The sequence below is a fragment of the Solea solea genome, chromosome 20 (genome assembly GCF_958295425.1).
Source record: "Solea solea chromosome 20, fSolSol10.1, whole genome shotgun sequence".
Classification (NCBI taxonomy): Eukaryota; Metazoa; Chordata; class Actinopteri; order Pleuronectiformes; family Soleidae; genus Solea; species Solea solea.
Genome location: NC_081153.1, coordinates 21,883,900 through 21,905,704, shown reverse-complemented (window position 1 = coordinate 21,905,704; position 21,805 = coordinate 21,883,900). Strand labels below are relative to the sequence as shown.

The following is a 21,805-nucleotide window of genomic DNA, read 5'->3' as shown; positions in this document are numbered from 1 at the left end:
ACGCGCTCTGATCGTCGTCACAGGAAGAGACACAAGAATCAAACGGTGAAAAAGACTCAACAATCCTGACAATGTTGGTTCATCTCCAACATTTAGCACAGAAATGTCTTAAAATCTCATCACTACCACCTGGATCTTCATCACCATGATTTCTCCTCAACACACACTTTCTCCTGCGTTCTGTGTCGCACTCAGACTTCACCTCCGCTGAATCCCGTGATTAAAGGTTCATATGTTGATGCAGCTCATGACATAAAAGGAACAATTTTATATTGGAATTTATAGGAATAGTCATGAGGATTTGATGTGTGATTATAAAGTGTCCTCATGTCCTCCTCATGTCCTCCTCATGTCCTCCGTCACCAGAACCAGAAAATATTCACTTTTACGAAGCTGAAAATAAAGAAAACTGGTTTTAACTTAACATTCAAACTAATTCATGTATTATTAGTGAAATGAAATAGTAATTGATTCATCAGCGCAGTCCTACTGTGAACATGCGTTACTTTCTCATCTCTCAGCTGGAGTTCAGATTATTCAAATATTCTACGACAGAAAAAACAGGACTTTACTTAAATGTTAAGATAATCTCTTTATTTTTATTGTATTAATTTTCTACCAGACTCATATGACATGTGGTGGTTTGTTCAAGTGTCATCTGTAACGTGGTGTTTTTAAACTCTTTCTTTACTCAAAGCGTTTCATGTTACACTGTGTTATTAAATGAAATAAAAAATGTTAAAAATGTGACTCTGAAGAATGAAATCTGAGTCTGTGACGTCTTAAAGCTGCACTGCACTCATCTCACAAAGGTTAGAATGTAACAGGCAATTTTTGACATTTAAAAGTTTACATTGCTGTAATTGGACCTTTTCTGAGTGTGAACCACTCACTCACTCTCCTGCACCAAAGTCCATAGAGAGAAACTGATTTTGGCAGCAGCTGCTTCCTTTAGCTGTTTTTCTTGTCCTTCCTGTTGGTGGTGTACTTTCACAAAGGCAAAGATAGTTTAGATTTTATTTGGACTTCAGGTTTTTGTTTGACCAATATCTGATCAAGTACTTTAGTCCGGTTCAGACTGATATTGATAGTGAATCAGACGTGAAGCTGTGGCCACTGAGCCTGCAGGTGAGAGATCAGCTCCACAGATCATCAATCAGACCACAGTTGTGTATCTTCTACTTGTTTGCTGCAAGGTCACGCCGTCCACTCCTGGACAAGTCTCCACTCTGGGACAACAGTCCTTGACTTTGTCCATTCATCATGGGTAACCCTGCAGCAGGCCAGCAGACAGGCCCGCTCAGCCAGTCCCATGTGAAATGGCCCCATAGCTGCATCAGGTCCACATTTAAGACAGACCTGTGCTACGCGTGCTATAGTTGGAGGGAAGCACTTGAGGAGAGATGCCCCAGAAAACTCTGTGAACTCATGCTGAATACAGGAGAGGTGCAGCGATCTGACAGACATAGTTACAGCATGAGCACAAAGCTGCTCACTGTCTCTCGCACCTGGTTTACACAAATGAAGTGGTTCCCCCGGGGGTTTCAAAGTTTTAAAAGAAGGCCGGAACAGCGGAAATAGATTGCAGTCTGACTCTTCTTCTCTTGTCTTTTCTCCATCGGTAAAGTTAGTTTTCCACAGGGAGAATTACAGTGTGTTTTTAAATATCTGTGGACTGGTATGACTGATGAATTTAACTCAGTTCATTCATTCATTGTCTACAGCTTTGTCCTTCACATGAAGGTCATCGAGGAGCCGGAGCTAATCACAGCTGACACGGGGCGAAAGGCGGAGTCACAACCTGCACAGGTCACCAGTAAATTTACAGAGTCCAATTAATCTCTGCATGATTGTGGACTGTCAGGGGAGACCACACACACACACACACACACACACACACACACACACACACACACACACACACACAAACTGGTGACCTTCTCACTGTGAGGCAACAGTGCTAGCCATTACTCCACCGTGAGGCGGCTATTTACTGTGTTAAAGAATTTAAAAGATCTTCAAATTAAAAACATTTCAATGGCAAAACACAGCTTGACTTTTATTTTAAGTCGTGACATAAAGTGCAAGGTCTCAGTAAGTTTCATGTTCAAAATATAATGCTAACAAAAACTTATGGTCTGCCAGTTTATTTATAGCACAGAGGGCTTTGCTTCTCATGTCAAACAAAAATGTCTGTTTTTTTACATTTAAAAAATATAAATGTTACCATTCATGTTGCATATAAAGATGGCTTAAATTAGCTTTAATAAAATGAATTATTATTATTATTATTATTATTATTATTATTATTATTAATAAAGATGTGTTGGAGATTGAACATTTTATGTGCCGTCATATTTTAATGTATGAATGTATTGTTTTAGGCTGGATGACGCACAGTTAGTAGAACTCCTCCTCAGATGAGTAACTGCTCCTCCACTCCTGCCTCTGGTGTGGCAGACAGCTGAGATGTTACCTCTAACACACAGAAACAGAAGAAGAACAGACTCCTGCTGTGACGCTGCAGTTCACCGGAGCATTCACGTTAATATTCTGTACAAACACTAATGAACAGCAATGTTCAGCTGCTTTGGTTCCCACTAAAGCGTGCAGGACTATGCATGTGTGGTAAGGCTGGGAGGACAGAGCGCCTCCAGTGGACACACGTGTAAAAAAAATCATTCAAACTGAATCACTTTGGTTTGAAAAGCTGTTTCAACATTTTATGGATCAAATGATTAGTGGATTCATCATTATGAACATAATCGTTAGTCCACACTATAGCGTGCGTGTGTGTGTGTGTGTGTGTGTGTGTGTGTGTGTGTGTGTGTGTGTGTGTGCGTGTGTGTGCGTGCTCCTCCACAGGACTAATCGTTCAAACCTGTGGTGAAAGTGGTGAGTAAGACATTTTCACGTGGGTAGAGATATTTTTCCTGGCTTGACACTCACTTATGAATATGAATACTTTCAAACATTCATGTGGTCACAGAACACAGAACAATCAGGAGGAGAAAGATTAAATTGTAGTGTTTCAATCTCTCAACGGCTTCAGCTCGACGTCAGGACGTCCACTGACTGTGACTTCTGTGTGGATTCCCATCATCTCACAGATGCAGCTGCAGACAGAGGCTCTGCTGTGTGTGGACACAAGCGCGTCTCTATCCCTCAGCTCGCTCGCCTTCCTCGTTTCCTCCTCTCTCGTCCTCCGTCTTCTCTGCGTCTGCAGCTGAAGACAGATATACTGTCATCACAGGGACATTACAAACTTTGTGCTCTCCGTCCATCTTTTTCTTCCTCCAGCTCATTTGGCATCTTTTCCTGCAGCGGTTTCTTCTCTCTGCCCCGTGCCTTGATCTCAGCCTCCTGTCAACTCTGATAATGAGTGTACAGTTTTGCTTCTCTGCTCTCATTTTAGTTTTTCTTCTTCTTTTTCAAGTTGCATGATGCTTTGTGGTTTGTGATAGGAGCCTAAATCCTCGCAGCGTGGCCTGCCAGAACCTCCACAGCTGCTCACTGGGCCAGAATAAATCCGCGAGGCTCGCCTCTGAATGGGCCCACGCCACTGAAACTGAGCCCGGAACAAAACCAGCAGCAATGAACCTATAAGGCCCCCCCCACACACACACACACACACACACACACACACACACACACACACACACACACACACACACACATCACAGAGGATGATTTCAGCTGCCTAATCAACTAGAAAAAACTTGTGCCCTCCTTCAAGTTCCTCCTTCTCCTCCCCCTCCTTACCAGGCTAATTTCACATGCCAGTGATTCCGCTTTTCACAACATGAAGGGAGAGGCCGATTTGTGGCAAACAACATTCTCCCCTGAAGCATATTTGAAATGTCAAAATCATTAAGAGCGACTGTCAGATTTGGTGACAGTAAAAGGGCCCCCACCAGCCCCACCAGCATCACGCCAAGTCTTTCAAAGATCTGTGAAAATGCTTGTTTTTCTGTCAGAGCAGCACAGGCTGCATCTGCCACGGCTCACACACCTGTGCTAATGATGCCATTGACAGACTCAGGCAATTACTGGACATTTTTATTCATGCCCCCGGCGAGGTCACACCTCAGACATCCACATACACACCCACATGTGTGTAGTACTTTTTCACTTCGCTCTGGACACCTAAGTCGGAGTCTGGGTGAAGCGAACAGCCCCGGAGCCCTGGGGCCACACTCCTGCCGTCAAAATCCCAACAAGTCCGGAGGCTCTCGGGTTGCACCAGAAAAAAAGAGTTTGAGGTCAGTCCTGAGTCAGGTGTCCAGGTATATATTATTATAATATATATTATATTATATTATATTATATTATATTATATTATATTATATTATATTATATTATATTATATTATATTATATTAAATGATATATAATATAATATATATTATTATAATTATAGTATTATTATAATATATAATATTAGATATTATTGATTTCTATTTGAAGATCAATAATAGAAACTCAGTGTGAACATCGTACATGAGCATCATATTTGCTTGTAACCTTCAAGCGTCATGTAAATCATATGGAAGTGTAGAACTGCCACAAAGGAGGGCAAAGTATCGGAGCCCTTTCTTGTTATGACACGATAGTTTTCTTGTTGTAATGACTTTAGTGTGAGTCCAAGAGAATGAGTGAAAATCAACTTAAAAGTTCAGATTTTTCAGCTTCTTAAATGTGACTATTTCCTGCTTTCTTTGCTCCGTATAAGAAAGAAATTGTGAATAATGAATAATGAGCGTCATCATTTCCAGGTTTGGTGAACACTGACCAACATGTTTCAACATTTTCTGACATTTTAGGGACCAAACAAGTACTCAATGAATCAAGAAGATAATCAACAGATTAAACAGTCATGAAAACAATAGTATAGTTAGAAGCAGCTCTATCAGTGTGAGGTCTGTGACTCTTAAAGCAGTACGTCACTGCAGCAACGTGGGGAGGGTCATTACTCCATCAAGTAACATTTAAAAACAAACACTCAGTAATGTGTGTGTGTGTGTGTGTTTCCTTTACTAGACCTAAGCACATGTGTCTGTCTCTGTGTGTTTGTGTGCACTTTGTCACATGGCCACAAGCTATAGGAGTTGTTGCAGGGTTCCTCCATCTGTGCCGCAGTAAGCATTCCGTGCAGTAGGTGAGCGATTCAAGCGCGCCCGCAGCACAATTAGGCACAAACAAATCAAGCTTAATGAAGTGGGACGGTGCTTAAGTCAACATTTACTGTAAACTACACCAAAAACATGCTGGCCAGCCCAAGGATAGCACTTCACTCTCATAATGCTTTCAGCAACCTTGCCCCGCCCACACTGAAGCTCTCATTAGTGGCTCTACAGACTGGCTCTGCCTGCACTGTAATCCTCTCAGGCAGATTCTTAATTAAACACGGGCAGCACAGTGGGGTCAAAGACGCCGTCCGTGCAGCAAGGACATGCAGGCCGACACAGACTCAAACACTGAAGATGGACCATTTAAAAAAATCCTCACTTTTGACAGTGTCCCTAATGGGGCTCACTGTTAATTGCCCCTCCATCCCTAAATGCACTTTCACACAAATTCACACTATGACGTCACCTGTGCTGCCTCTGAAATGAAGACACGCCTGACTGTGTTAATGCTGTGAAACACTTTCTCCAACATGAGGAACTCTCTTTGCTTCACTCGCAGGTTTAATTAACAGCAGCTCTTCCAGTCTGGCACAAAGCCAGTGAGTGTTTGGGGGCGTGTGTGTGTGTGGGGGGGGGGGGGGGGGGGGGGGTGAAAACAATACATAGCCTACTTTTGATGTCATTTGAAATGTCTGCGAGCATTGTGTGTGACTATGACAAACATGTCATGCATTGTTGTTCATATGTGTGTTTGTCTTCTACTCTCTCAAATAATGGATTAATGACAAGTTATTGAAATATGGTATGAGGTTGATACACAAAGACTGATCTCACAACAACATGCTTCTCTCTCTAAACCAACAAGGATACAATCTATGGCCACTTACTGTAAGGCTATGATATCTTAAGATTTAAGAGGTTTGTGTTTCACTGTAAAGCCTCTCACTGATTTTACATCAAATCCAAATGTGATATTTAATGACTTTAATTTATTTATATTTATTTATTTAATTCAGATTTACCTTAGTTACACAAACTAAACCAAAAGATGCAGCAACAGAACAGCAGCTCCTGGGACTCTGGTGTGGGAGAGTGAGCAGAGATAAAAAAAACTATGAGATACTATGTCATAATTATGAGATAAATAAGTCATAATTATGAGATAAAAAGCCGAAATTATGAGATAAAAAAGTCATAATTATGAGATAAAAAGTAAAAATTATGAGATAAAAAGTCGAAATTATGAGATAAAAAGTAAAAATTATGAGATAAAATGTCATAATTATGAGATGAAAAGTCAAAATTATGAGATAAAAAGTGTGCATGCACCGTTTTCAATGGTCCCTTCATCCATCATCAAGTAGTCCTCAATATACTTGCAATTCATGTCTGTGTCAGTCTCCCCACACCACACATGAGCTGCTACTGAACTGCTGACTTTGTATCTCATCATTTTGACTTTTTATCTCATAATTATGACTTTTTATCTCATAATTTCAATTTACTTAGAGGATATTTTTATTATCAAGGCTAAGTTTTATCTCAGAAAGGGGCTATCATAGGTTCCAGACAGAAAAGAGAGAAAATAAAATTGACTGGTTCTATGATGACAATGCTTTTTGGCCACATCATGCAGCCCTGTGACTAACTGTAGTTAAGTACCACAGGGTAACTACTGTGAGTTAATGGCTGAACTTAACATTCATGACTGGAACTGGTAAACACTTCTACCTTGTACATAAATTGCCGCTGAAATCCCCAGCCTCCAATTTATCTTTTATAATACAAAATTATTCATAATTTATTCCACTCAAACAAATGACTTCAGCCTTCAACTAAGAATGCACTTCATGTGTTTTTCCACTTTGTCTTAAATCTTCAGGTCTCCCCATTTTGTGCAATTAAACTACTTTAAAGCCTCGTTTCTGACCGTGAATGTAGCCAAAATATCTTATATAATATAAAATATCTTTATATAATATATAAAATATCTTAATATCTTAAAACATGGCAGCCATGGACTTCCAGAAGTTTCTTTAGTTGTATAAAGTATAAACACCTGCCAGGATGAGAAGCAATCATAAATCCATAATAACAACAGTACTACTAATAAAAATATACGCAGCGACCAGTGCTGCTGTTTGATGGACAACTTTCTGCTCTCTCATCACTTTTTCTAGGTCACTGTGAAGTGTAATTGTGTTGTGTTCGAAGCGGCTCACAAACAACATATGTCGACTGCAGCCTTGTGCAAGGGCAAACAAAGTAGATTTGTTTTTAATGTCCACCCAGGTCATCTCTGCGTCATCCCCTCCAGTGTCTGGGCCAGCCTCATCATCCCCTCTTGCCCCGCTATCATTGTGTATGTGCTCGGTTACCCCGGCAACACGGCGCCATCTGGTCACAGTCCATTGATGCTGAGATTAGGCGTGTACAGGCCAGGGAGGGTGGCAGGGACACACATGTTCATCAGCCAGTCTGGACATGCCTTGCTTTCACCTCAGGCCTGACGTGCTAAATGAGACGGTGCAGCTCACATACACAACACAACCACCGGCTGATTTCTATGCTGCTTTCCCGCAGCGACCACCAATGTCACCCGTGTTCTCCAAAATCTTCCACTTTCTTCACTTCACTCTCTGCCTCTTCTCCACCTCCACCTGTGACGCTGCACCCACACGAGCATGTCTGGACCACTGGATCAATGATTCAAGGCCTCCTGTAGCAGCGAGCTTATAAAAATCCCAAACTCATGCTACGGGCACTGGCAGCAATGCACCTCATAAAGCAGAGCGAGAACTTTTGAGGGGGATACGACTCCAGTCATCCTTGCTCAGGTAATACATCCTGGTGTGATTGCAAAGATATTGCAGCTCGTATCTGTCAGCCTTTTGCGGGTCGATGTTCATTTGCATGTGTCTGTCTGGGTTCACAATCTGCACTACTGTAGCACACGATGTTTGGAGGGCAAACACAGCACACACTGACCATTGTACTACTGTGCTATTACTCCTTCAATCTGCCAAAACACCACCATTGTCACCAAGACGACCCTTCAACAGAGACGTCACAGGGGAACATGAGCAATTAACTCATAATAATAATAATAATAATAATAATAATATATATGAACGGATGGGAGCTCGGATACACTCTGTTTTTCTCTGTCTGCTTCTTATGTAATGTAACATTATTACAATTTATCTAAAAGCTGTCAGAGCTTCCTCCTGTTGTCAGTGATTTCCTGTTACTCCACTGAGTGCTGTATGTCATAAATGCTCTAATGCCAGCATCACTGTTAATAAAGTATGAATTATTACAAGTGTTAATAAAGTATGAATTATTACAAGTGTTAATAAGTATGAATTATTATAGTGTTAATAAAGTATGAATTATAACAAGTGTTAATAAAGTATGAATTATTAAAGTGTTAATAAAGTATGAATTATTACAAGTGCTAATAAAGTATGAATTATTACAATTGTTAATAAAGTATGAATTATTACAAGTGTTAATAAAGTATGAATTATTAAAGTGTTAATAAAGTATGAATTATTACAAGTGTTAATAAAGTATGAATTATTACAAGTGTTAATAAAGTATGAATTATTAAAGTGTTAATAAAGTATGAATTATTACAAGTGTTAATAAAGTATGAATTATTAAAGTGTTAATAAAGTAACGGCATAATAAACTCTTTCAAACGTGAACTGCCCTCATGTGTACTATTACAAAGTGAGGAAAGTGCGACAGTGAGTCTGAAAAACTCACATTGATACAAAATAACAGGGGGATAGATTGATGAAGATGCCCCCGCAGAGGCAGCAGACACACAGGTGGTGCTGTTCACCCCCTGCTGGGCACAGGAAGGTCACTGTTAAGCGTGACAGGGTGAGCAGTCTCTGCTGCAGTGCCCTTGTTCACTCTGTCGTTTTATTTATTTAATAACTTAACTTTTTTTCCCCTGTCGTTTAAGTTTCACTTCAACTTTTAATATATCGTGTGTGCCACAGGGACACTTGGCGGCCCACAGGTTTGATAACTTTAAATGCCTACTTTTAAAAATGTAATATCTACAGCTACCCTGGGACCTGTACACCCTGGGTCCTGCTCCATATCACTGTTTTTTTACAGGAACCTTACAAAAATGAAGTGAAAGATAAGAGTGAGTTTGTTCTTTGGCATTTAATTGAACTTGAGTTTATCAGTGCTGTAGTCTTCTGCATTAATAGCACGGCAGACTAAACATGTGAGCCCCAAGAGGGAGAAACACAGAGTTAAGGAGACGAGAAGAAAGCAGCAGAGCTGAAAAGCCTTTTGCGTAATGCTGTTATTTTGCCCTGGAAGCAGCAGCGAGGCAAAGGAAGTGAGAGGAACGTCGTTCCTGCAGTTTAACTCAATCTGAAGTGACACTTGCTGACAGCGATGCCACCAAATCATCCTGCGGCCGAACGCTGACCTTCTCAATCCCATGTTCTCCTTTTTTACATTAACGTGATAACTAAGCAACGCTTTCCCCTCTGCTTCAGTCGCTTGTGACAGGTCGGACCAGACCACTGGTTTCATGGCTGAGGAACAGCTTGGACAATTGGTTTAGCTGCGCGGTGTAAAGACACGAGGAGCAATATTCATAAAGATAATTCCTGATTGGCTGTCAGCAGCAGCAGAAGCAGCAGCAATCAGACTCCATGGACACACAGTGGTCAGTGCATAGAGCAAGAAACAAAGCTACACAACACTTCATGTTTCCATCATGTTTCCATCATTAATGTGAAGGTGGAGGATAGATGTTCCAAAACAGCCACAGAACATTTCAACACATCCCCACAGATCTAGAGAGACGATGTCACATGACGTCTGCAGCTCTCTATATCTCGTCTAAGCCTGAACACGAGCTCCAAGCAACAGTTCTCCATCATGAGTCTCAGCTGCCACGTCCAACAATTTACCCAAGTCGTACAAGCTCAGAGCAAAGATTTCACCACTGTCCTGGAACGTTCTTCATGTCTATCATCAGTGTGTGATGAGGACGCTGCAGAGCACTTTTCATTTTCAAACATTCAAAATGAAGATGAAGGAGCATGAGCAGCAATCATGTCTCAAGACAAGCACTCCTGTCCCTCCAGAAAGTTTCCAGAACCCTTTGTCAAATTACCAGAAAACGTTAGTGCTGGTTTTTGAATTGTGCAAGGTTATTATTCTGTTATTATTGTTCTATGTTTTACATGTTGACCGATCTTAACACCAGGTCTGACCGGGGCTAAGTCGCCTTGGTCGTCACACTCTCAGTGCTCCTGAGGCGTGATCTCTAGCAGAGGGTGAGTTATTTCTCTAAAAGCTCCCTCATTTGAGTTTTATCTGTGACTGTAGACCAAATGCTTTCAGCTCATCTGCATGTGTGCAGCAGCATCCACGTTCTACCACCAGCTCAGGCCTTCAGGGTACACCAATTTATTCCACTCTCCTATTTCACAGATTGTTTTATCCAGCTCATCATTATACAGTTGGTGGAAATAAAAGCAAGACCTGTACAAAGGCAATGAAATGAGTCAGAGAGAGCAGAGTGACGACTGGCAGTCAAATGCTAAAGTATAAATGTATAATAAATAAAAGGAGAAATGATGTTGTTGTTTGACACGTTCAAATTTTACACCCTTGTCTGGAATTTCACTTCCAACCAGAGATTTTCCAAAACATCACCACAAATACAGAGTGCCTGTATTTAACTGGTGCACCTGACGCTGTCCAGACTTGTTTTATTTTTCTATATAATCATGCTTCAATTAAAGACAAGCATGTCTCTACTCTTCTTATTCTTGTTTAAATATCATTCACATTATATGAAAGTTACGGAGAACGATAAAAAGGTGACCTTATTATTGCGTTAAAGGTCAAGCAATCAAAAAAGTTAGTGCAACAAATGCAAAAAGTTAGTCTGGAGCTCTGCAAATAACAAATAACAAACCACATCACTGCACTTTAGATGTCAATGTTACAATTAACAGAATACTAAACAAAATTCACAGAATTAAACCTGACTTTCCACAATTTCAGCCGTATTAAACTCAGGAATGTTATAATGTAATGACAATAATTCTGATTTAGGTCAAAAACATTTCTGAACAGATTTTAACCAGTGCACGTTGTGCCAAGTACAAAGAACATTAAACAAGTACATAAGACTGTTGACCCAGTCTGAAAAACAGTGTAACAACACCTTTACACGTGTAGTGAGCGTGCTGAGAGCGTCACTGTGAAGCTGGGATTTATGACCACGGTCTGTAAGCGTGTGTGTGTGTGTGTGTGTGTGTGTGAGGCAGGCAGTGGGAGTTAGCCCCGCCCCCTGCACAGACAGACCATCATCTCCCCCTACTGACCTTGACATGAGCCAGAACCAACACGTTCAACATCAACTCGAAAGCTCAGTGTGAAAGTTTACTAGAATATATTAGAGATACAAACACGTGTCGTCACATAAACAACAACAATCACAAATCCAGCTGCATCCTTTTAAAAATAATCTCAACTAAAAACCCGCACACACGCAGTCATTAAAAAAACTGGGCATTTTCATTTTATTGTTTAGTGATCAGTCTGGCAGGCAGTGCAGCACCTGCTGGCACACCTCCATCTGTTCTGTAATGATTTCTTGTCAACGGGGGAATAAACAACACGGTTCTAACACCTGGAGAGGAACATGCCGGCGCTGCTTCTCTCCACAAAGAGGCCTCATGGGTCCGGGCCAAGGTGCTCCAGCAGCTCTGCTGTCAACTCCATTAACAATGCACAGTGGTGACGGGCGCGGATCATGCAGCCGCAGCACCGACTCAGTGCCGAGGAGATCACAGTGCTGCTAACATCACTGACGACACACACACACACACACACACACACACACACACACCCTGCTGAACAACCTGAATTCATTAGGTTACACGATCAATTAGACAAACCTGATCAATAATTCCTGCTGGGCATCTGATCACATCAGAGTTATGCTACTACTAACTTTACTTTCATTACTCAGCCCAGTTCTATACATACATATATATACTTATATATACTTATGTCTATTATACACACACTATATACTACAGTGGATATATGTATATATGCAACAACAGCTGGAGGCAATTAAAGGTAAATTAGGCAGAATTTGTTGTTGTTTTTGATAGAATTTTTGTAAAATACAGTTAAACTATTGAGAAGGTTTCACCGAAAACGTCATCATTGATTCATCTGTTGATTATTTCTCGACTAATCGACTAATCGTTTGTTGCGTAAATGTCTTTTTTTGTCCATGCACCAACTTTTTTCAGTTTCCATGATTTCTTTGTTATGTGGAACAAAGAAACCAGAAAATATTCACATTTAAGAAGCTGTGACACAATGAAACCAATGAACCCATTATGAAAAAAGATGACAATTCATTTAGTAATCAATTAATAATTGATTAATGGAGTAATTGTTGCCATATTTAAAATACGATGCTAGATACGACACAATACAACTTCATTGTCAGTTATGAGTGCAATTCAATTTTCATTTTAATTATCAAATGAACTGGTGATTATTTTAAAGTTAAATAAGTGATGTGAAATTTAATTCTTCTCACATCTTTGCATTGACTTTTTTTATGTAGTATGAGTTAGTTTTACATTGAGCGCTGCTTTTCATCAGAAAATTGACTTCTGTGGCACAACAGACGCCAAGGACTCTCCGTCAATGTAAGAGGAAATCATTTCAGATAAATACAAGTAATCATGTTGCAGCTGCAGTCGGGTCGAAAAGTCTGAGGCTGCTTTCCACAAAACAGTTTATAAAAGGGCAGCGAGGTTTGAGTGTCCAGACGCCATTAGTACATCGTCATCGCTCCTGGAAAACTACAACCAGGGTTCCCAAACCTTGGTTAACATCAAATTCAACGACTTTCCAGGACCAATTCTCTCAAATTCATGGACCAAATGTGCCGACACACCTTAAGATGGGAGGATAAGAGTAAGAGCCGCTTCACCCACTCTCTCTTTCTCAACTTTACTCGCTCATTGTTCTGAATGGAATCTCATGTCAACAGCGCAGAGAGACAGTGGACAGTGTCCACAACACCGTGAGTCATGATGTCTCCACGTTTGTCCTACGTCGGCCTCGTCTACGTACATCAAGCAAATCAAGATGATGTTCATGATGATGTTCATGATGATGTTCATGATGATGTGAACAGCTGAACAAAGGTAAACACAGTGACTGAATATTAAAGCTGAGGGTTAAACCCCAGGTTTCAACAACCGGTTTTCTTATGCAGACTATTTTCGTTTGTCCCTTTAAACTGATGAAAAGGAGGCAGGTGTGGGCTGTTTGTACAGATTAGAATACTGTGGCCGTACTTCATCATCATCATCATCAAATTGGTCATTTCTATCCATTTCAAACTTAATTGCATTCATTTTTCTTCCGCCACACAGACAATTAGAAGCGGATTGTTTGCTGAAATTCAGCCACGCAGCTCTGAGGACTCGTCTGATACAGGATCTGAACTGGTGATGGATCGCTCTTTTTGTTTGGTGATTTTTCTTCTTTTACAAAATGGCTGTCAGAATGGCCGTGTTCCTCTCCCATCTCATTATCCTGAACTAATAATTACAGAGTGTGGCCACTTCCCTGAACAGCGTGTAGCCATTACACTAGTTACGCCATTGTTCTATTAAAGTATCCTGTGTTATTTCCTCCAGAACATTCTCATTTCATCACTGCAGTTTGTGGACGCACACACTCTCACACTCTCTCACTCTCTCATTCTGGAGCCTCCACATTCGCCCCAGGAGAGCAGTGTGTGTGTGTGTGTGTGAGAGAGCGAGGCTATTATGTTGTTGGATTAACACTGAGCCAAATCCGCACCGACGACCCTCTCCATATCCTCACAGCAGCCTGTGAAAACCCACCTGATTGTGTCGGCGCCTATTTCACCGTGATCTTTTCAAATGACCCCCCCACTACCCCACCTCCCCCCTCCCAACAGAGGTCGGGCATTAACTTGAACACTTCAGCAGTCACACTTTGTGCACATGAAGCCATGGAGCTGAGATAAAGACATCTGCAAGTACAGCAGCACACAGACAAGCAGCCGCCCTTCATCCTGCGAGACGTGTTCAAATACAGCAGAAATACAAAGTGATGGTGACAACGACTGAATCCTCCCGAGTTTTCAAGTTTAAAGCCGCATGACACAACTTGTTGTTAGGCAGCAAAAGACAAATGTTTGAACTTTGTTTCTCTCTTACTTCCTGCCACACAGGAAGGCACAGTATATAATCTTTTTCCCCCAGACTGAGAGCGGTGTAAAAAACCTCTGCATGTTTTAAACACCGGCCAGATGTCAGCAGGTCAGCAGAGTCTTGACGCGCATCAGCAGGGGATGACCACTCGTCCGTTTGGAGACATTTTAAAGATGGAATTGTTTGGCTTCAGCTTATAGATGTGAAAATGTGAGTATTTTTGTTGGTCCTTTACGATCATAAAAATAACAACTTTAGACTAAACAAGATATGTGGAAAAAGAAAATCATTTGTTTTATGACTGATAAATGTCACAGGAGATGGAACTGTCTGAAACTAGGGCCGGTTTTTAAAATTGTGACAGTGACTGAAATTTAATGACATTTTCAAAAAGTGGATCTTCAGTTAAATATATGTGTCTGAGAACATGTTACACTCAAGGACACAGAGTAGAGCTGAATGATTTCTGCATAACAGTCAGAAATGATCTAAAGTATTACCACACATCTCCATCTAAAGAGTAACTTTGAACTTATATTCACAACTGCTTCCATCACATCACATATGAGTGATATTTGTAATTTGCATAGATGACAGAACAATTAAATACAGAGAGTAGAATTGTAGCCAATTATTTCAATCAACTGTGGAGCCCTAAGATATATATACATATACATATATGTACAGTATATACACACATTTACATACATACATACATGTAATTAGCATAGAGCATAGAACAAGCCACAGTTAATTTGCTAATTGCCTTGTTTCAAATTTGTTCTGCCCTCTCTAAAACAAAAAATCTGTATTCTATGTAGAGCTGAAACAATTAATCAATGAATCAATTATTAACAACTATTTGGATAATCGATAATAATTGATAATAGATTAATCGGTTCTAAGATTTGTTTTATGATTAAAACAAGATCTTAAAACTTCTTAAATGTGAGTATTTTCTTCATTTCTTTGCTCTGAATAACAAAGAAATCATTAAAAGTTCATGATTTCGGTTTGTGGACAAAACAAGACATTTGAGAACATCATCATTTCCAGGTTTGACAAACACTGATCAACGTTCTTTAAGGTTTTATGAGATTTTATGGACCAAACGATTTGTTGATTAATCGAGAAAATAATCGTCAGATTAATCAAGTATGAAAATAATCGTTAGTTGCAGCTCTAATTCTATGATATGAAACATTAGGGCTGCAACTATCAATTAATGGAGTACTTGTTTGGTCTGTAAAATACCAAACCTGGAAATGATGATGTTCTTGAATGTCTTGTTTTGTCCACAAAACATTTTGGTCCATGGTATATGGAGCAAAGAAAGCAGAAAATATTCACATTTAAGAAGCTTGAAAATCAGAGAAATTGCTTTTATTCCTATAGATATATATATGGCCAAGTGGAAAGGGAACTTGGCTTGTCGCCGGTTCAAGTCCCCACCAGGCCAAAAGGGCTGAGCAAGGTACCCAACCCCCATTGCTCCCTGTGCACTACTCAGTGTGGCAGCCCCCTTCTCCTAATTCAAATGGGTCAAATGCAAAGAAATAATTTCCCTTAGGGGAATAATAAAGTAAAGTTTATATATATATATATATATATATATATATATATATACATATATATATTATACGTTTATCAAAATAGTAGACAATTCATCCATAAATCCTATGTAAACTCTGTCAGTGTCCATATGTGTCAACAGAAATCATTTCCAACACATGAACTAATTACATTAATGCCAAATCATGATGAGACGGCTGTTGTGTGCGATTGACTTGTTGCATTAAATCTGTGCCTGACTCCAGGACCAATGTGCTGCTGGAGAGCAGGGAGCGGCTGCTTGTGAGCGGCTGCTTGTGAGCGGCTGCTTGTGAGCGGCTGCTTGTGAGCGGCTGCTCAACAACTGCTCGTGGTGTCTGCGTCACATGTAAGTGATCCCCGTGTTCCAGTATTAACTCACAGCATTCCTGCAACTAACCAGCTGGCACTTTCACCTCACAGCGTCTGACCATCAGAGACAGAGACGTCCTGTTCGAAATATAATAATAATAATAATAATAATAACTGTACGATAGGCCTGAATGACATGGGGTTAAAAAATCTGATTGATGATATCAGATTTAATGTGAATATTTTCTGTTTTCTTTGCTCCATAAAAACAAATAAATCATTTTAGTTTGTGGACAAAAACAAGACATGGTTTAAAGGTTTGGGAAACACTGACCCTAACCCTCAACATGTTTCTACATTTGCTGAAATTGAATGGACGGATTACAGGATGATAAATAATTATAATTATAATTCCAACATAACGTGACACTATGAAAATACAGCGTTTAACCTTGTATTGTTTTCTGCCTCGTCATATTCATTCCTGTCAAAACAGTATTACATTAAATGGCCCAATTATCATTGTACATTATACATTTTTTGACTTGTCTATTAAAGCACAGGTTTTGATGCTCACTTGTACACGTTATGGTTGATAATCTGAATCATTAGAGGCGTGTGAGATTTTTGCATCCGCGACCAAACCACTCTTTACTGGGCTTTCCAAAAAAAATCCATATTCAGACACGAACTGATACTAACAATCAGTATTGGTTTAGATTCTCATTTTGCAACAGTATTGATAGCAGGCACAGAGCAGCAGAGCAGCAGAGCAGCAGAGCAGCAGAATATGTGAATACTATGTTCACTCTGAGCAGACGGGAAAAACGTCTACATGATCAGTTTTAGTTAAAGGTGACGTTTTTAAAGAGGCCACAGATGTGATCAGCCTGTAGGCAAATAATGGGACAAAGTGGAGGTTAAAAAAAAGTCATTATTCCCCGTCGTAGTTTTAAAAAAGACTGGTGCTGAGGATTTTTCTTAGAATCAGTATTTTAAATTCCCATCGATTTATTCTTTTGTCCATGAAATGTCAGAACATGTAGAAAAAGTGTTTCCCAAACCTCTGAATAATGATTTAATGATTTTTTTCCACAAACCATCTTTTTTTATATGGAGCAAAGAAATAAGAACGTCTCACATTTAAGAAGCTGAAAAATCTCAGAACATGTATGAAATATTAAATGTCAATGGTCTGTATTAGTCCTACAGTTTTGACATTCACACATTCACACGCTGCCGGTGCAGCCGTCAGGGTTAAGTGTCTTGCCCAAGGACACATCGGCATGTAGACAAGTCAAGTGTGGAATCAACCCCACAACCTTAGGTTGCCACTGAGCTGCCATCGCCCCAATTAAAATATCTCAACTCAAAAACGATTCATCGGTCATCAAAATAGCTGTCGATTAATTTAGTAATTGATGAATCGACAGCTTGATTCTGATAATCATGAGAACCTGAAAATATGAACTGTTTCCAATGTGTTTTCCATTTAAATCACGAAGGGAACAATCCCAAAAGAATGAATAAATAACATTTCAGCTTTTCACATTTGCTGATTGCAAAGTTTCAAACTTGAAAACACTTCTTTTAAATTCCCCCAGCAGTTTCCTCAAAAGACTCTGCAGGTTCACAGAGGGGGAAAAAAGGCCTTCAGAAATGTGCAGAAACTGCAGCTGCAGCCACCGGCAGAGTGAAGAGGATTTCAACTCTTATCGCTGATAAGATTCTGTGGAATCCAGGTATTACAGCTTAAAGTCGCTCTGAGGGAAAAGTGTCTCATGTCTGTCAAACAGAGACAGTATCTGGATCAGACGCCTGACAAAAGCACTCAGATGACTGCAACTGTTATTGTTATTGTTATTGTATGCAAGTAGTACTGAAATGCAACAGAGTCCGTTTCATACACTGGTAAGAATACAATCCAACCAAGGGAATGAGGTGCGTGAGAGAGAGAGAGAGAGAGACAGAGAGAGAGAAAGAGAGAGAGAGAGAGAGAGACAGAGAGAGACAGAGAGAGACAGAGAGAGAGAAAGAGAGAGACTCCACTTTCCTCTCATCCTCATCCTCTTTGTTATTTCATCAGAGGAAAACAAACACAGCTCAGTCCCATGATAACATGACCAGGACAGGATGCTGCAGGCTTTTCCAAACTTAATGAAGCCACTGTCAACTTTCTGAAATGACTCCACTGCACAACACACGTGACTAAAACTCCACTTTACACTCCAGAAAAGAAAAAAAACACACTTCAAATCAGCGGCTGTGTCCACGGAGGAGATTTGGGAGTGCGCGTAAAAAGCTCAGCCAAACGCATCCTCTGTTATATTCTTACCTGTTGGTCCTTCCATGCTCTCTGCGCAGATCCCGACCACCAGCACCAGGAGCAACGCCGCTGAAAACATGTTGGCACAGAAGAGTAAAGTCCAGTTCGGGGTTTTTGTGTGTGAGTAGAATCCTACAGTAAAGTCCGACAGCAGCAGCAGCAGCAGCAGGAGACGAACTGAAGGACTGAAGGACTGAAGAGAAGTTGTGCGCTCTGCTCCATTCAGCACTGACTCCTCTGCTCCCTGCACCGCCCGCACAGGGAGCATCTGATCTGCTGCTAAAGCATTCAAAAACGTCCCCCTCCCCTCCTCCTCCTCCTCCTCCTTCCATCACTCTCCCTCCCTCCCTCGCTTCTCCTCCAACGGTTACTTTTCTTCTTCCAATGTCAATCGAGCAGGCAGGACGCAGGAATGCGGGTGTACGGCGCCTCCAAGTGGCGAGAGGTTGCATCTTCCCTGAACACCAATAGAGTAGACCCCTTCTACCTTTTTATTCTCTCTCTTCTTCTAATTATTACTATTATTATTAGTGTTATCATCATTATTATTATTATCATTATTATTATTATTATTATTATTATTATTATTATTAATATTATTAATATTAATAATATTATTATTATTATTATTATTACTATTATTATTATTATTATTATTATTATTATTAATACAAATGCCAAACAACTACAGGAACTCTGTGAAACCTCAACAATGGATTTACTCAAGACATGAGATATAAATATTCAATTCTATCTATCTATCTATCTATCTACCTATGCATGTATGTATCTATGTATCCACATCCTACCTCCACATTTGTCACATTACCAGCCTTTACTTAAATATTTAATAACTGTTAATTGTCTTGTATGTTGAAATATGTCACTGTGTGTTCTGTAAAGAAAAGGAAAGAAACGTACTCGCTCCACAGTAGATCACCACCTGCTCACATTTCCCCTCCATGTTCCCTTTAAGTGCACTTCTGGCTTCCACACACACACACACACACATTCCTGCTTGGCTGCTGCTCTCCAATAGCCTATTATGTTAAAACCCATCTGATTAAATCCTGACTCACCTCTGCTGAAGCATTTATCGAGCAACACCTCGCCAAAGGCATCTAAATCAGTGGCACTTTGAGGTTTTGTTTTGTTTTTATAAATGGTTCTATTCTGTGTCTGCAGTATTTAACAATCTGCTTTATCACAGAAAGAAGAGTGTTGTGCTCGAACCATAGATGAAACACCTGCAGCATAGTGAGCTCTGTTAGCGCTCCTCTGCAGGAGAGCGTGACCTCTGACCTGACAGAAGAACCACATGTTGTAAGCCTGTGAAAGAAGGCACAACCATATTTCAAATATTAGAATTTTCTTTTCTTGAGCACAAAAGCTGCTTCACATCTTTCACTTCAGACCTCCAACTTGTGATGTAAATGGAACGCAGCATAACTGACAACCACGACACCAAAGCATCTGAAAACTCATCTGTGGGAGTGTTATATAATGTTCATGTGAACTCGATGTGAGATCACTGAAAATATACACAAATGTAGTACACATGCATACATGCACGATACATAGATCCTGTTACAGTTCTCCTGTCTCCATCTCCCAGCAGGCAGTGCACTGAACACTGTTTCCTGTATGTAACACCTTATACAAAGACCTGAACTATGCCTTTAAAGCTACTGTCAGTAAAATGCTTTAAAATCTCTAATCAGTATTTCTGTTGTTTTAAGTTTGTTGTGACACTTGTGTCACATTAGCACATTTCTCATATCAAATCTAAAGTTTGCAGAGCAGTGAATGCACGTCTCAAAACAGCAGTATTATGTAAATGAGTCATTGTTTATGAACGTCAGAGTCAAAATATGTGGCCTTGTTGTCAGTATAACAGTGTATTAGTGTAGGCGGTCCATAAAGTAAAGATTCAGTACGCCATTTTTCAGCCCTGATATTCAGACTTTTTATAGAGAATCTTAGTAACGTATGATGTCACTCATGTAACGTGATGTAACTTGGATTCACAATTACATACAACAAAGGAGTGTACTTTGTCATTGCAATACAGAAAATAAGAGTTCTACTATAGTTCACTAAACAGTAGTAGGCACTAGTACTGTATAGTAATTATAGTACAGTACAGTCTAGTATACTCTAGTACAGTATAGTCTAGTACAGTGCAGTGCAGTCCAGTATAGTATAGTACAGTATAGTATAGGATACCCTGATAGTATAGTACAGTCTAGTAAAGTACAGTATAGTCTAGTACAGTACAGTCTAGTATAGTACAGTACAGTATAGTCTAGTACAGTGCAGTGCAGTCCAGTATAGTATAGTACAGTATAGTATAGGATACCCTGATAGTATAGTACAGTCTAGTATAGTCTAGTACAGTACAGTATAGTCTAGTACAGTACAGTCTAGTATAGTACAGTACAGTATAGTCTAGTATAGTGCAGTATAGTACAGTATAGTCTTGTATAGTATAGTCTACTATAGTACCATATAGTATAGTACAGTGTAGTCTTGTATAGTACAATACAGTGTAGTTGTGTATAGTCTAGTACAGTTTAGTCTAGTACAGTGTAGTCTTGTATAGTATAGTACAGTGTGTGTACTGTACTAAGAACCCCTCTCACCACCACTGAAAACATTATTACCAGTGATGCCCACTGGTAATAAAGGAAAAATAGATACAACCAATGAAAACAGATTTACCAAAATAAAATCATTCGGAGTTTGTGTCTCTTTGTAAACCTTTGACTTCACAACACCAGTTTCCAGAGAGAAAATCTTTTTTGATGCATTGCTGCCTTCATCACTAACTTCAGATGTCCTTTGTTCAGATTGACATGAATAACGGAAACCTAAAGGAGGCGACAGAAGACCAGCAGCTCCTGTGTCCATGTCAGCTAGAAACACTGATTTTCTCTATGGACTTTGGTGCAGGAGAGTAAGCATTGTTACACACTTACGCTTCCAGCTGAAAACTAGCAAGATGAATCAGCAAACATATTCTGAGGATACTTAAAGTGTTGGAACTTTTTTTTTATTTAGGTGAGCCTTTTTGTTAAGTGGCTAAAATCTGTTCTTGTTGGCAGCAAAGTTTCCTTCGGGGCAAACATCTGTGTCTCTAACGGTTCCCTGGCTCTCAGCGTACACGGAGACATCAGT

The 21,805-nt window shown here is 40.0% G+C and overlaps 1 protein-coding gene across 4 annotated transcripts in view; it reads right to left on the bottom strand.

Annotated features, from left to right (window-relative positions):
* The window catches only part of LOC131447268 (receptor-type tyrosine-protein phosphatase U-like), a 215,901-nt gene extending 197,014 nt beyond the window's left edge, over window positions 1-18,887 (bottom strand). For all 4 annotated transcript variants that reach the window (XM_058618921.1, XM_058618922.1, XM_058618923.1 and 1 more), the window contains exon 1: window positions 18,638-18,887. In XM_058618921.1, the coding sequence (XP_058474904.1) occupies window positions 18,638-18,707 (70 nt within the window). In that variant the 5' untranslated portion in view covers window positions 18,708-18,887. The remainder of the gene's footprint in view (window positions 1-18,637) is intronic.
* Window positions 18,888-21,805: the final 2,918 nt, after the last annotated feature.